Consider the following 16085-nt stretch of genomic DNA (forward strand, 5'->3'; position numbering starts at 1 on the left):
TGGCCCAGTTACATCTTATCCACTAACAATAGATGTCTTCTAGCGTAGAGTGAATAAAAATGCACTAGAGATTTCATGTAAGTCAGTTTCAGGAAAACAAAATTGATCTTATTTATCCTAATTGTAGCTAAGCATTTCTGTAGCTATTTTACTGAAACTCCGTGTTATTATTGCCAAAGCTATCATTTAATATTCAGAAGCCAAATTCATTCAACAGTTCTGACGTTGTTTTTAAAAACTTATCTTTCTATAATTATTAATTAGTTTTTATGGCTTTACTTGAGTGTTAAGGAGGAATTTTTGTTTCTTTTTCTCATGCCTTCCTGCATAAATGACATCTGGTTTGATCTTTGATTCTTGAAGCCGTTCTTTCTTTTTAGAAATGAAATTATTTATAAACATTAAAACAATTCAAGCTATGCTTGCTGAATATTTATTTCACTATCTTCAATTTGCATCACAAATTTTTAATCATCTTTTTAATTGAAGTTCTACTTGACCTCCAAATAAATTCTGTCTGTGTTTATTTCGATAGACAAGAATATCATTGGATCGTTTGGAAGACTTTCTCAACACTGAGGAGCTTCATCCTCAAAATATTGAAACAAACTACGTAGGAGGTCAGCATTTCCACAGCATTCAATATTTATTTGACTTCCAGGTTGAAGATAATTGGCTCTAAAAGGCACCATTGTATTTATTTTTCTTTTCAGATCATGCCATTGGTTTTACAAATGCTTCCTTCTCCTGGGATAAAACAGGGATTCCAGTACTAGAAAAGTAAGTCACAGTTTAGGGAAGATGAAAAACAAAAATTTTTTTAGCACTGAATTCTATAGTGTTCCATATTTTTATTTCTTAGTATTTTTAAAGGAGAAGATGAATACATTAAATTTTACAAGACTTTTTTTTTTAACTTTTCACGATACCTTCCGTTTTTATGGATTTTTTTTTTTTTCGCTCTTGTTTTCTATTCATTTCCTCCGTTTCCTCTGCAGCATTTGTTGTTTGCATTTTGGAGGGCTGGGTATTCATAGAATAATGTAGTATCATATGAATAGCAACAATTTCAAGGATGATGCTCGGTACTCTAACTTATCTGGGAATAAACATTAAAAATGTAACAAGAACTTCCTATATTATCTCTTCTTTTCTTGTGCAGCTTGAACATAAAGATTCCAGAAGGAGCTTTAGTGGCTGTTGTAGGGCAAGTTGGATCTGGAAAATCATCTGTGCTTTCTGCCATTCTGGGGGAAATGGAGAAACTTACAGGAGTTGTTCAAAGAAAGGTAAAGCCAAAAATACATTCATCCCACATCTCCTAGTGTAGTAGGCTGTGGCCATCCCATGGTTAGCGTCAATAAGAATTTATCAAATTAAATTGAAGATGCAAGTATTTAATGGGCACTTCTAGTTTGTAGCAAACATTTCAATTTGCACAAAAATTGATTAGCTGTGGATAGATTAGTAACAGCATTCTGTGCACCTAATACTTTAGCGAATCGTTTATGAATGCTTATGGTAATTGTTTGATGATATTAACTGAATTGCAACCAATTATAGAGAAACTAATGTGATTTATATTTTAATTTGATTTGGTTTCTAATTATCATTCATTGCAAAGTTGCCTAAGCAATTACAGCCACATTTCTAAGAAGTCTTATTGTTGCTCAAGGGTAGGATCTTTGACCCGGAAAAAAAAAATCAGAAAAATAATAATATTAATAGCTTACTTTTAAATTTCAGCTCTTGGACTATGGAGAGGACTACTCCAAGCCTTTTGTTCTATTCTTAAAGGTCAATAGGAATAAGAATTCAACAGGTTCTTAATCAGCCATTATTTTTTGAAACAGTAGACTATCTAATGAATTTTTCCTTAGATTTAACTAACTCTTGGGTAAAATACTAACCTAATCCCTCCTTCTCACTTCTGACAAGATGGAGCAGTTCTATGATGTGAGACAAGTTTCTGCAGTTTTTCTCTCTAGGAAGAATCAACTCTAATTCTTGAATTTTTCTTCATAATATGTGTTTCCTCATATCCTTATATCTTTCCTGATTCCAGTCCTCTAATGATTAGTCCTTTCTTTATTCTTTTCTCTTTCAGCATTACTATTACTTATTTTAGGATCTACTATGATATCTGGGACTTTATCTAATAAGAGTATACTTCATGAATAGCACTACATTTTAACCTTAAGTATACCGTCTTTGTACCTTTATGTTCTTCATAATGATTGCTGTCAGTCATTTGTCTATCGTTGAAGATGACTGTAACTTATCTTAGGTCAGTGAGTATCCTTTAAAAATATGATTGTCATATTGACTTTATTTTCATTTATTTAGTGTCTTCAGCTATTTTTACTGAGCAATTATTGCACACATATTATGTGTCCGGCATTAGTACAAGGGAAACAGGCATGAATATGATATTCCCCTCTTTTTACAGAGTTTATAGTCTCGTGAGGGAGATACTAAAATCAATTATGAGAGGTGTTTAAATCAGATAAAAAAAATGAATCAAAGTATAAAAAACAACAAACTCTGAAGAGTTAGAAAAATGATCAGAGAGATGGTAGCCTTTTACTTGATCTTAAAAAATAATTAGGAATTGATCAAGATAAAAACATTATTAATTCTGGATTTCATCTAATGCATTAATGTGCAAAGACCTAGCCTGGTTCTTAGCACAGTCAGCTAGCTCCCTGTGAATTTTTATGGTTATTGTTATCTTTATTATGATTGTTGAAGCTCTCATGGCAAGATTTAAAGATTATTTCTGATACCTTTGAGGGTTTGAAATTAAGAAAATGTTCATGGTGATGCAAGAAATCATAACAAAACTGTTACTAATCACAAGACAGAGAGGACACCCTTTGTTTATATTAAGCCAGAGTTGTGGAAGAGAAAAGATAGTATCTATCAGTATAATTGACAATTTTGTCCTTCAGGAAGTTCTTTGGTCCAGAACAATGGCAGGAAGTTCTTTGGTCCGGAATTTAGAGGTGTCACACTCTAAATTCTTTCCCAAAACATTTTTTTTTTAAGAGAGGGAGAGAAGGGCAGGGGAAAGGCAGATGGAGAGGGAGAGAGAAAATCTTGAGAATATCAAGTGGGTTCTACACCCAGCGTGGAGGCCGTCTCAGGGCTCAATCTCACAACCTGGAGATCATGACCTGAGCCGAAACCAAGTCAGATGCTTAACTGATTGAGCTACTCAGGCACCCCTCAAAACATTTTTAATCCTAATTTTATAACTGTGATTCTTATCATCTCTCATTTAATAATAAAAATAAATAATAATGGACTTAACACTAAGTGTTTACAAGGTGCTTTTGTGTTTTATCTTTCTGTTCCTCAAGGTTTCACATGAGCATTTTTTTGAGGCATATATCACAACGTTCAACCTTCAGTCCCCTTGTTCTCAAAGGTTCACACCAGGCACCATCCATGCAGAGTTTTCTGTATTCAGTGTTCTTGGATGGAACATTAGAGATTTGGAAGACAGTGTTTGAATTAGCAAAACTTTTCTTGTGGTGTCATTATTAAGAATAAAATGAAACAAAAACACCTTTTCATTCATATGTGAAATTGAAATAATAATTATTCTAAAAATTAAAGGAAAAATTTACACCTCTGTGAAAATGGATCAACTGTTCTTCAGCTCCAGTCATACCAGCACATCAAGTCTTTACCTCTCAATGTAGTATTTAGTTTCTGTTTTATATTTTGCACCATTTTTCCTGTTCTTCAGTCTTTTTCTCTGTGTTCTTCCTCTGTTCCCCTTATCTTGCTAAATACAGAAGTGTTCAAAATCTCTATCACTGGAGAATTGATTTAATATTATTTTAATCAAAGGTTATTCACTAGGCAAGGCAATTCAAGAGCAGTTACTTTTGTGTTCAAGATCAAGTCAGATCAGAATTATATTGTTTGGGATCAAAAGCCACTCCATGTCTTACGTGCTCAACAAAGAATTAAAAGTTAATCTTTGATCTTTAAAGTACCTGGAAACATCAAAAGGCTCATAGTTACATACATATACGTAGGTTCGTAGGTCAAAAAGTACTCTAAGTATATTGTATTGTTATACAGCACACAGTAGTCAAAATAAATTCTCTAAAATCAATGTTTGGATAGAGTCCATGGGGCAGATTGAAAGGTAAGTCTAGTTCAAATATTGTGGGTCCTTTCTAAGAAAAGAAGGGTTAGTTAAAAGGATATATTATACAGTAGACTGTCATATATTCAGGAATCATTTGGAGTCCTAAAATCATCAAAAAAGAAGCGTAGGAGCAGTGAGTGTGTGGAAGATACAGATGTGCCACCCAGATACCTTGTCTAGCAAGCGCTTGCCTCCCAGCATGGGCGTGCGTGCAGCAAGTCAGCTCCTTCAGGGTTGGCCTGATGAGAACAGCCTGGCCTCACAATCGAAAGCCAGGCCAGTTTAGCCTAACATGGAACAGCTCTGATGGGTAATACTCTACATCTCTCTAGAGGGTTGGTCAAAGCTTTGTTGGATCTGGATCACGGTGCGACTTCTCCATGCACCCAACCCTCCTACCTTCTCTCCTTCCACAAGAATTGATCCCAAAGAAACAACTTGCACTCCAGGCTCAGGGTTATGCACTGAACTGTGTTCCCCCCAAATTCATATGTTAAAGTCCTAATCCCAAGAATGTGACTGTATTTGAAGATAGAGTTAATTAAGTTAAAATATAATAGGATGGCCCTTAATCCAAGATGACTGATGTTCTTCAGAGAAGAAGAAATTAAGACACACATACCCACACAGAGCGAAGGCCGTGTCAAGACTCAGGAAAAGACAGGCATCTGCAAGCTAAGGAGATAGGCCTCAGGAGAATCAACCTTGCTGACAACTTGTTGTCAGACTTCTAGCCTCCAGAATTGTGAGAAAATAAATTTCTGTTGTTTAAGCAACCCCGTCTGTCGTATCTTGTTATGGCAACTGGAGCTAACTAATACATTCAGCCTCTCCTTCCAGAAAACTCCACCAGAGACAAATAACTTTGATAGAAACTACAGTGAAAGCAAATAAGAAGCACCAAGTAACTCATTTGAAGGGGCCTCTAAACATAGATAAAATTAACATGTAAATAGAATATATTTACATTTAAGAAATAACCTAGTTTTTTAAAAATTCAGTTTAAAGTAAAAGGAAGCAAAACCATGGACTGAATATGTTCCTTACATGTGGTACATGCAACTTTTTCTATTCCCTTGTTAAAAGTATTTGTTTTATTTCTTCCTTTTTTAGGGTTCTGTGGCTTATGTTGCCCAGCAGGCCTGGATTCAGAATTGCATTTTACAAGAAAACGTTCTCTTTGGCTCTATCATGCAGAAGCAGTTTTATGAGCGAGTGTTGGAAGCCTGTGCTCTCCTTCCTGATTTGGAGCAGTTACCAAATGGAGATCAAACTGAGATTGGAGAAAGAGTAAGGAAGATATAATTTATCATATGCGGGAATAAAACTCCATTCAGCCGTGCTAATAAAATATTTATAGTCTTTTTCCTGAGGTCCTAGAGAGCCATACACAACTATTATTTTAAAAAATCATTACAGAATTCCTATGAAAGAGATGGCAATATTAAGGACAAATAATTATCTATAATTGACTATTTGGAAAACAGATTTAAAATCAGCAGGAAATTCTGTCGTTAGGATCCGCATGGGGAAATGAAAGCCCACCAACTGGATCATCAGCACTTTGTTTTCATTGCTGGCATGATGCTGTTCACTATCTAATGAGTGAATGATAGTTTTGTGGGGTTTTTTTTCTCTGTGTCTCTTGTGCACAAAGTCACGCCTAGGACAGTAGCAACAGAGCGCCAGTCTCCCAGTGGTGGCACAGAGCCCAGGTTCTAAAGAGGCTCAGGGACGATGTTGTCATTAATGTGCCTTCTCCGTGTTTGCTCATTCTTGCCTAAGAGGATCTTGTTTCCCATAGTCTTTGTTCTATTTTATTTTCGTTGCATTAATGAATAGTCATTACGCTGCCCGTGTGTTGGAGTTAAAACAAAACAAAACAAGATAGCGTGAGCCAAAGCATGAACCCCGAGAGATTATCTCCGACCCGTGACTAAAATCTCCATTAATTAAACACGAATGCAAAAGCAGCCTCTGCCTGCGATTCATGTGTGCTGTGAAGATGAGTCAATAATCCTGGCCAAGTGCTTTGAATTTCTGAAAAGAGAGTCAGCGTAGCATTGTTAGGCATTTCCCCCCTGGCCCCCTGTTGTTTAATCGTCCTCTTATATGAATTGATAAATAAAATAGAGAACAAAATTATAGAAAGTAGACATATTTAAAAATCTCGCATGAGGCCAAATTTACCTTTTAAGTAGAGTTACGTTGGCTTCGCTCACAGTCTGTTACTTTGCAGATGTATTTTCTCAAGTTATTAAATAGATTTAGTTTTTTTCCTCACTTCTGTGTTTTTTTCTGGTGTCTTCATTACCTGCAGGCAAAATGGCACCATAGCTAAAATTATGCAGAAATGTGACTTCTTCAAACTTGTTAATACATATTGAATATTCTACTAATAAAGGCAATCTTTAATAATATGAGATAGTTTATAGTATGTAACTAAAAAGAATCTAAAGAAGAAAAAAATTCAAAATATGAAGTATGTATTTAATATAGGCATAAATGTTATTGTCTTTTATAACTTCTGCTTTTTATTATTAAATGTATCCCAATCTGATGATATATTTTAAAATAAACATGTAATTGAATATTTCAGAAGTCAATCTGTTTATAGCTGTTTTGGAGACAACCAAGATAACAAATGGAGAATTTTCCTCAGTTGTATCTATCTTTTCCTTTGGCATTCTTCAATTGACCACAAATATTTACTAATGTATTATATGCCTTTATTCTGCTGTGGGGTACACAGTGATGAGCAAGAGAGCTATCACCCTGCCTTCAAGAGATTTCTAGTCTAGTGGATCTCTGCCAATGAAATTATCAATTGTCTTTATTAATATTTATTAATCACCTGTGTCAGACACAGTCTGTGTGCTGGGAGTGCAAGGATGAATTAGCTCATAGTCTAGTGAGGGAGACTGATGTGGGTATAGCCATTTCTGGCAATGGGATGACTAAATAGAGCACCTCTAGGACAGGAAAATGGAGGGAACGAATCCGAATCCGTTTACTTGGAACACTGGGTGGAAGATTGCTTTCAAAGAGGACTTCCTGGAGTGAACAGCTTTTGAATTGAAAAGGGAGTATATGGGCTCCCTAGCAGAGTGACCAGCCTCTGCTAGTCCGGTTGGCAGGCTGCAGTCACATGAAGATGGTATTGGGAGAGTGGTTGAAGGATGAGTTAATACGAGAACATAAGTATTGTAGATTTATACTAAGGAATTCTCCGTTGCTCATGTATGATAGCAGGAGATGTGGGCATCGCAGGTTTTTAAACACGGTGATTACGTAATCACAGGATATGCAATGACAAGGCAGACCATGCATTGGAGAGAGGAGTGATTGGGTGATAAGAGCTGATGTTGATTGCATCTGTACTTGGTGTTGGATTTGTTGTAAATGTTTTACACTCATCTTATTAAATGCTCATGACACACACATGAGTTGGGGGCTGTTATAATCACATGCACACATGCACACACACATACATACACACACATGTATCATATTACTTTATATATATATATTTTTTTACATGCCTATCTCCCCTGCTAAACTGTGACCTCCTGATGATAGAGGCTCGGTCTCATTTATCTTTGAATCCCAAGTGTTAACATAGAACCCAGAATATGGTTATACAAAGGAGGTATTTGTTGAGTAGACAGAGGATGAGAAAGGCAAAAAAGCAATGGCATTTTACAATTAGAGGTAGCTGGCTGAGTTCTGTGCTGCAAGGAGGGCTTTTAAGCCAGATCTGTAAACACTAAATATAAAATAAATCAAGTAAATTGGGCCTGGCCCCATAATTCTCTATACGTGGCTGTACATCTCGACTTTAATTCTCACACAGAATGATGTATATTCCTTATTCTTGCTTCTTAGAGTTGTACTTTTGCCAACAAGACTTGTACTAATCTTTCTACAGAATAAAATAGGACATGGTGATTACTGCTTTGGTAATTTAGCCATTATTCTCAATTTTCTATGTGTCAGTTCAAAAATGATCACTGGTGTCAGTATATTGTTGGCAGCAAAAGTCTCATTTAATATTTCAGAGGTATGACTTTTCAGAGTTAGGGGATTGGAAATTCTTTTCTCCTTAATTGCTAGTACCTACTTTTGAGAGCAAGCAGTTAAGAGAATGTAGATATATCTGTTAATTTGCACAAGTTAGTAGCATTGGAGATAGGGGATGGGAGTAGGCCATTGGATTTGGGAATAAAGAATGGTTTGAGGGTTAATCTTGAGTTGTTTTCTATCCATGCTCTAGAAGAGAAATTGGATGTCACTACATGTGCTTTGAGATTTACACATTTTTGGTCTTGGTTTTTTCCTCCTGCTCCATTTCCAGGGTGTGAATATAAGTGGGGGCCAGAAGCACCGTGTAAGTCTGGCCCGAGCTGTGTACAGTGGGGCTGACATCTACCTCCTGGATGACCCCTTTGCTGCAGTTGATGTTCATATTGGAAAGCAACTTTTTGAGAAAGTGATTGGGCCCTCGGGTATTTTGAAAAACAAGGTAGCCATAGTGTCACTTATATTTTGGGGGGGAAAGGGGAGGATAATCTGCACAGCATTGTGCCTGAAATTCCAATATTTTGTTCATTTGTTGCAGTAGTGAAATTTCACATGAAAAAGGGAATGTCATATTGGTCTTTTTACAGGTAAATTTTAATGAATGTTTTTAAAAGTTTTTTGTTTGTTTGTTTGTTTTTTACGAGTTTACTCTGACAATAATTTGTGTGATTGCTACCTTATAGACTGGTACCATACTCTAAGGGGATTTGTATGTCAAAATGAGTTGGTTCTTGATTACTTGATTTATTTTTATTTTTATTTTTATTTATTTTTTTTAAATTTTTTTTTTAAGATTTTATTTATTTATTCATTCGACAGAGATAGAGACAGCCAGCGAGAGAGGGAACACAAGCAGGGGGAGTGGGAGAGGAAGAAGCAGGCTCATAGCGGAAGAGCCTTATGTGGGGCTCGATCCCATAACGCTAGGATCACGCCCTGAGCCGAAGGCAGACGCTTAACCGCTGTGCCACCCAGGCGCCCCTGATTACTTGATTTATTTTTAAATGGTATTTTCATACATAGCACTTGCATAAAATGTGCTGTTTTAACTGATTTTCTATTATTAATTTTACTGATTATTTATTACTTAAAATTATGGTATTATTAACATAACAGTAACAATTCAGTTCTCTTGTGAAAGGGCCAAGAAGAAGAGAATTAATATTTACCAAGTGCATACCATGTTTGACACTAAATTAGTTCATTTAGTTCTTATAGCAAGTTTCTGAATAGGTATTATCATTATTCCTGTTTTACTATGAGGGAACTTGAGATTCAAAATAATTTGAGATAGGTTGCTTAGCTTAAGAACAGCAGAGGTTTTGGGGCGCCTGGGTGGCACAGCGGTTAAGCGTCTGCCTTCTGCTCAGGGCGTGATCCCGGCGTTATGGGATCGAGCCCCACATCAGGCTCCTCTGCTGGGAGCCTGCCTTCTTCCTCTCCCACTCCCCCTGCTTGTGTTCCCTCTCTCGCTGGCTGTCTCTATCTCTGTCGAATAAATAAATAAAATCTTAAAAAAAAAAAAAAAAGAACAGCAGAGGTTTTAATAACATGTAGAGTTGCTGAATCACTATGTTGTACACCTGAAACTAATGTAATATCGTGGGCAACTGTACTTTAATTTTAAAAAAAAGAACTGCAGAGATTTTAAAATGTCTGTCTGACCACAAAGCCATACTCATTCCTTCATAATATGCATTTATAAACTTGTTAATATTAGGCACTCTGGAAAACATTAAATAAATGCATAAAATGTTAAAGTATATATCTAAGTAAATAATAGATAAATATCTTTACTTATTAAAATGAGCCCAAAATAAGAACTTCTGGTTCAATCCTATGTGTATGTGTACAATAATATGCAAAGATTTAAAAATAAATACTATGAATTATGACTGGAATCAAACACTTTATTGTAATGCTGTAGGACCTTTAAAAAGTAAGCATGAATGATAGATACGAAATTTTTAAATTTGTTGTGAAATTGATTCTTTTTTAATGAATGAGGAATACCTGAACCAAAGTGTTAAAACACTTGTAACCTTTTTTTTTAATCTGTTTTTTGTCTAACAGCATATAATCATCATTGTGAAATAGGCATATGCTGCCTTAAACTGGTACCTACCAACAATTGCGCTCTGAAATAGTAAAAAAAAAAAAAAAAAAAAAAAAAAAAAGGAGAGACTACAGCTTTCTTTAAAACAGATTATTTTTGCCTTTTTTTTGGTAACCCAAGGAATAAAACACTCTGTTTTTCAGACTCGTATTTTGGTGACACATAACCTCACACTTCTGCCGCAGATGGATCTGATTGTTGTAATGGAGAGTGGCAGAGTGGCACACATGGGAACGTACCAGGAGCTGCTGTCTAAAACCAGAAACCTCACAAATTTGCTGCAGGCCTTCAGTGAACAAGAAAAAGGTGAGACAATGAAAAATAAGCCTACGATGCTGTGTGCCTAGCCATTCCGAAAGTCCATTAATTGTGTGATTTCTTACAATGCATTTTTCTTCATCCATCCTGCTTAAGTCAGGAGCTGGGCACCTTCCTTTGTCTAGAAAAGAAACATACATTGGGACACATCAGGTAAAAATTAACCTCATTTATGATATTTTAAGCAAAATGTTATGCCCCAAGATGTGTTTGTTCATCTATGAAATAAAAGATTAGATGATTTATAAGCTGTACTGTGGGTCTAGAATATAATGGGTCAAAACATTCTGCTTTCTTTAAAATTAAGAACAGGAAGCATAAATCCATGTCAAGTAAGTAATAAATATTTTAAACATATTGCTGCATGCTGAGGAGGAGAAACGAACAAACAGAAAAGGAATCTGTGGAAAGACAAAGGGGAATGATATTTGTCTAACTATTTAAGATAACAATTGAGTTTACTTACTAATTTTTGTTACACTCCTACCATTTTAAATTAAGATTACAAATTTTTATGTAAATGAAGTGGTTTGATCCTTACCTAATTAAGACACAAGGATGTTTGAAGTCGAGTGTTAGCTTAGTATTCTAGAGGTCAGTTATTTCCCATCTTTGAAAGTGTAGGGGGCGCCTGAGTGGCTCAGTCGGTTAAGCTTAGGTCATGATCCCAGGGTCCTGGGATGGAGCCCCACATTGCATTAGGCTTCCTGGTCAGCAGGGAGTCTGCTTCTCCCCCTTCCTCTGCTGCTCCCCCTGTTTGTGTGCACGCTCTCTCCCTGTCAAATAAATAAATAAAATTTAAAAAAAAAGAAAAGTGTAATGGGCATCATCCTTTTTTAATCTGTAGATGCTTTCTCAGGTAGACCGCTACAAGCCTTGTCCTATAACTTTCCAGAATACCACTGAGAAATGACTATAAAATCAGTTAACTGCTTCATAATTCCAGGGTAACAGAAGAAATATAGAGCTACAGCTCAGTATTTCCTATATAAACTTGTATCTACTAATCACTTTACACTGCTAAAAGTCATAAAAATATGAAACCAGTTTATAACAGGATCAGTGCAATTTATTATTTGAATGTTGTGAAATCAAAAACCAAAGTGATTTTGTTGATGTGTTTCTTTTTTGGACCTAAGCTAAGACACTTTAGTTATATACCACTATTTTTTTTTTTTATTTCTTGTCTTTATTCCTTTCTTAAATTCAAGTATTCTATTTGTAGATGCATTCAGAAATATCTGAAGCATCATCAGATGGCTATGGTCATTCTTAATAAAAGAAGCACCTTCTCTTCTCTTAATGGCTAGCAATTTTAGAAATGATCCTCTTGCCTTCTTGGCCAGGCTAAGTAATAATTTATGCTTACTGTATGCATGGGAAAGAGAGGACTGTGAGTGTCTCCTAGGATGAAAATGTGGTCTGTCATTTTTCTCTATTCCCAGCACTTAGGTAGCCTCGTGCAAGGCACATTACAGGTCCTCTGTAGCTGTTTGTTGAACAGGTGAATCTGCTGGAAGTATGTCTCCTCAGGAGTCAGTGGGATGAGTTGGAATGCTACGAGCCAGTGTATTTTTCATGTGGCCATTTATTTTAAAGGCCACATGAAATATAAGTTGTATTACTTTGGAAAATATAGCTCAAAAAGCAAGCAATGCATAAGTTTTATGTTCAATATTTAATTTACCATAAATTACAAACAGTGTATCTTTTGAAAGTTGTGGAATTTGCTCTTGTTTAAAACCCCAGTTTTGGAAACAAATATCATGCCTTCTCTTTTATTTCTGTATACCTTCTTATGTACATGAGTCCTCTATGGTAACAAATGGAAAGCAGTATAATTCTTGAAGTTGGGCTGTTATATCAGCATCAGAAATATGCCAGAGTTAAAAAAAATGCAAATTGAACTTTTTTTTCCTAAGGACTTCGATATTGTGTCTTCTCTGTTAAAATAAAGGAAGGTGATAGGTAGAGATAATTTTTGTACTAAGAATAATACATTCTTGAAAATGAATATCTCTGGGATTTTGATTTTTTTGGATGCTGAATAAAAAAACGTAAAGGCTTTTTAAAAGCAGTCATAAAATTACACATGATAATACTAGATGTTAGAAAAATATTTGTAAAAGTTCAGCCAGGTGTAGTGTAATTCCCTTAGGGGCCACACAGAGCAAGACAAAAGTAGATTTTGATGATATAAAACACCCCACTAAACAATAGCTTCAAACCAGGTTACATTCAGTGTCAAGTTCTCTTTTAAAAATATTTAATTAATTTATTTATTTAAAAGAGAGAGCATGTGAGCACGAGTGGGGGGGAGGAGCAGAGGGAAAGGGACAAGTAGACTCTGCACTGGGCCCAGAGCCCAGAGCCCTACACGGAGCGCCATCTCACAACCCTGTGATCCTGACCTAAGCAGAAATCAAGAGTCAGATGCTTAACCTGACTGAGCCTCCCAGGCGCCCCCAGTGTCAGGTTCTTACAGTGCTGCCCTTAGACCTGGACCGGCATGACCTAGTACTGTACTCTATGCTTTAGAGAGTCCCCATTCTGGCCTTTCTTAGCTGCCTCTCTTGTCAAGAGCCTAAGGGATTATGCCCATCAGGGGTCCCCTTCCAATCTTTTACTTTTTGAGCATTCCAGGTATTTGGGATTCCAGAATTCTCTGCCCAGATGACATGAACTTGCTCCTTAGTCCTATGCTCCCAAAGGCAGGCTAATCTACTGGCATTTGCCACTCTTTGGCCTGAGGAATTTTTTTCTTTCTTGGAGGGGTTAGGGTGAATAGAGCCAGGACATACGAGCTGAGGTATGCACAGACATGATGCAGGACAGAGTCAGAGAGAGGGGGACAAGGGCCTTGACTGGGACCACCTCACCCAGGACTGTCATGTTTCCGGAGGAGCTTTCAGGGTTCCAAACACTGTCACATGGACCTTAGCATTCAGGTCGTTGGAAAGGTGTATTGGTCAGGATAAGCAATAGAATTTACTTATGAGCCTGTTGGTTCCATCTGTTACTGTTAAAATTAAGAATATGGTATTTGGGGCCTTCATTTATATTCTTGCCCTGGTACCCATCTGTGTGAGGTGCAGGCCTGTCCCTGTGGGGCATTTTTTTCTTTGTATAAATAGTAGGGAAAACTCAAATTATATCTGAGAGCATTTTTACTGGGATTTAGGGGGAAAGGATTACCTGGACAGGGAGTAGAATTTGAGAAGTATGATTCCCAGTTCTAAAACACCTCTTTTAAAAGGCACATAATCCTTCCATTTAAAAATTCGTGTTAACTTATGTGACACCAGAGTAGAAGTAAAAATAAGCACAACCTTTGTGAAAAAAACACTGGGCCAGTTTTAGGTTGTCCCAGGCTCTAGTTCTGACTCTGAATAACTATGTGAGTCTTCACAGAGATGACTTAAGGCCTCTGGTTGTTCCCATTTATGAAAACTGGGACTTGAATTAAGTCTTTTTTCCCCTGGTGGCTAATACAGGATTGAACAATGTATATTTTTATCATTCCCTTGCCCCCCAAACTATGACTTAGCCACTTTTTCTTCTTTTCCTATCATCCTCACCTTCACTGTTGGGGTTAATAACAGATAACTTAGAAAAAGTCATTTTTATAGTATAATTTGGGTTTGGATACATCAGATCTCGAAGACTCCATCCAGCTCTGAAAAGTCTACGAGTCTCACCTTATGGGGATATTATATTAGAGACTCAACCAGAGGTGAGAAGAAAGGTCAATGAAGAAAGATATAAGGACTAATGATAAATTTACATATTTATGGGTTTAGTTTAGGCTACTTCCCCACATTTATAATCCTGGTGATAGCTAGGATGTCATGGATATTAAGTCAATACATTCACAACTTCTACCTTTACTTAATCCTCCCGGAAACCTCCTGAGACCACATGGTCCTTATTTTACAGAGATTAGATATCTCGCACAAGTTAAGACAGATTGTAAGTGGCAGAATTTGAATCTGATACTACCTCTGTTTCATGCCAGAAGCCATCCAAACTCTTAAACATTATATCGAACATGCAGGAACAAGTACATTGACTTGGTGGGAAGAGACAGGAAGGAGTGTGTGGCTCACCTCACTCTTGTTATCTCTGTCTCTGTGTCTGTCTGTCTCCCTTCCTCTCCCTCTCTTTGATAACTCTTGGTTTCAGGCAAGTCACTTAACCTATCTGAGTTTTATTTTTCCCTTGCAAAATATGGATAAGCTTAACTATTCTCTTTATCTTAGAAGCTCATTTGGTACTCAAATTATGTAACGTATGTTGAAAGCACTCTATCAATTGCAAATAAATAAATTTTAAAATTCGTATTGTAAACTATAAAAATGAAAACGTGCTTTAGGCAGGAGGGACTGAAACATCTCCAGATCAGATTTTCATTCTGTGGGACATGGAACACCGTGTTTCATAGAGATAGTTGATGTAAGTCAGATTCTTCCATTAAGGGCTATTAGATGTTTACTTCTAGAAATAAGAAAATATAGAATCCGTAAAAGAGATTATAGAAATTCCCAAGCCCAGTTCGTTTCTTTTAAAGATGAGAAGTCTGAAATTCAAGGAGTTTAAGTATCATACTGTAAAAAAAAAAAAAAATCAAAGCTCAGCCAAGCTCTGAGATGTTTCCCATCAAACTCACAAGCAGTAACTTGAACCTTAGTCTTGTAGTTCTAGATGTGAGACCTTGGTTTGTGTGACCTGCTTAACTTCTCTGTGTCTCTGTCTTTTTATTCCTAGAAAAAAGGGATAATTATAGTATCTTCCTCGTAGGGATACCCTTGAGAATTAAGAATGTATATATAGCATTTAGGAAAGGGCCTGCCACATAGGAAGCTATTATTAGTATTAGTGACATTAGAAAGAACATGACAGAGACTTGGGGAATTTACCATTGTGTTTCGTTAGTAATCTTTATAATAATCACAATTGTCTATAAGGTTTCATTAAATTGCATTTTTCTTTTAAAGACTGGAGTCATGTTCCTCTTGGGCCTAGCCCTTCTGTGTAAGTCCTAAAACAAGTTAGTACTCCTCTGTAATCTCCAAAAAAATAATTTCTGTAGACTTTTTCATTATGAAATCTTAATTTTAGAAGATGTTAGAAGATACTTCAAATGAAGGGGAAATAATGGGGAAAATGAAAGGGCTTCCTGTATATGTGTGGATCCAGAACACAAAAATTTCTCCAACTTGTATAATCTTTCATCTTATCTCTCTCTGTTTTATGCATTGTTTGCTTATATGTATATAAAAGCACTCACCATCTTCCTCTCCAGCTCATGCTTTAAAGCGAGTCAGTGTAATCAACTCCAGACTGAAAGACCAAATCTTGGAGCAAAATGATAGGTGAGTATTAGGATAATACCAGGCTCACTGGGAT

The 16085-nt window shown here is 36.3% G+C and overlaps 1 protein-coding gene across 1 annotated transcript in view; it reads left to right on the forward strand.

Moving 5' to 3' along the window:
• Positions 1-16085, forward strand: part of LOC113246330 (multidrug resistance-associated protein 1-like) — an 85322-nt gene that overhangs the window by 35134 nt on the left and 34103 nt on the right. The window contains exons 10-16 of the mRNA XM_026486942.4: positions 536-620; positions 714-780; positions 1163-1289; positions 5279-5455; positions 8520-8687; positions 10505-10667; positions 15982-16051. Coding sequence (XP_026342727.3) covers positions 536-620; positions 714-780; positions 1163-1289; positions 5279-5455; positions 8520-8687; positions 10505-10667; positions 15982-16051 — 857 coding nt within the window. The remainder of the gene's footprint in view (positions 1-535; positions 621-713; positions 781-1162; positions 1290-5278; positions 5456-8519; positions 8688-10504; positions 10668-15981; positions 16052-16085) is intronic.

The sequence above is a fragment of the Ursus arctos genome, unplaced genomic scaffold (assembly GCF_023065955.2).
Source record: "Ursus arctos isolate Adak ecotype North America unplaced genomic scaffold, UrsArc2.0 scaffold_4, whole genome shotgun sequence".
Taxonomy (NCBI): Eukaryota; Metazoa; Chordata; class Mammalia; order Carnivora; family Ursidae; genus Ursus; species Ursus arctos.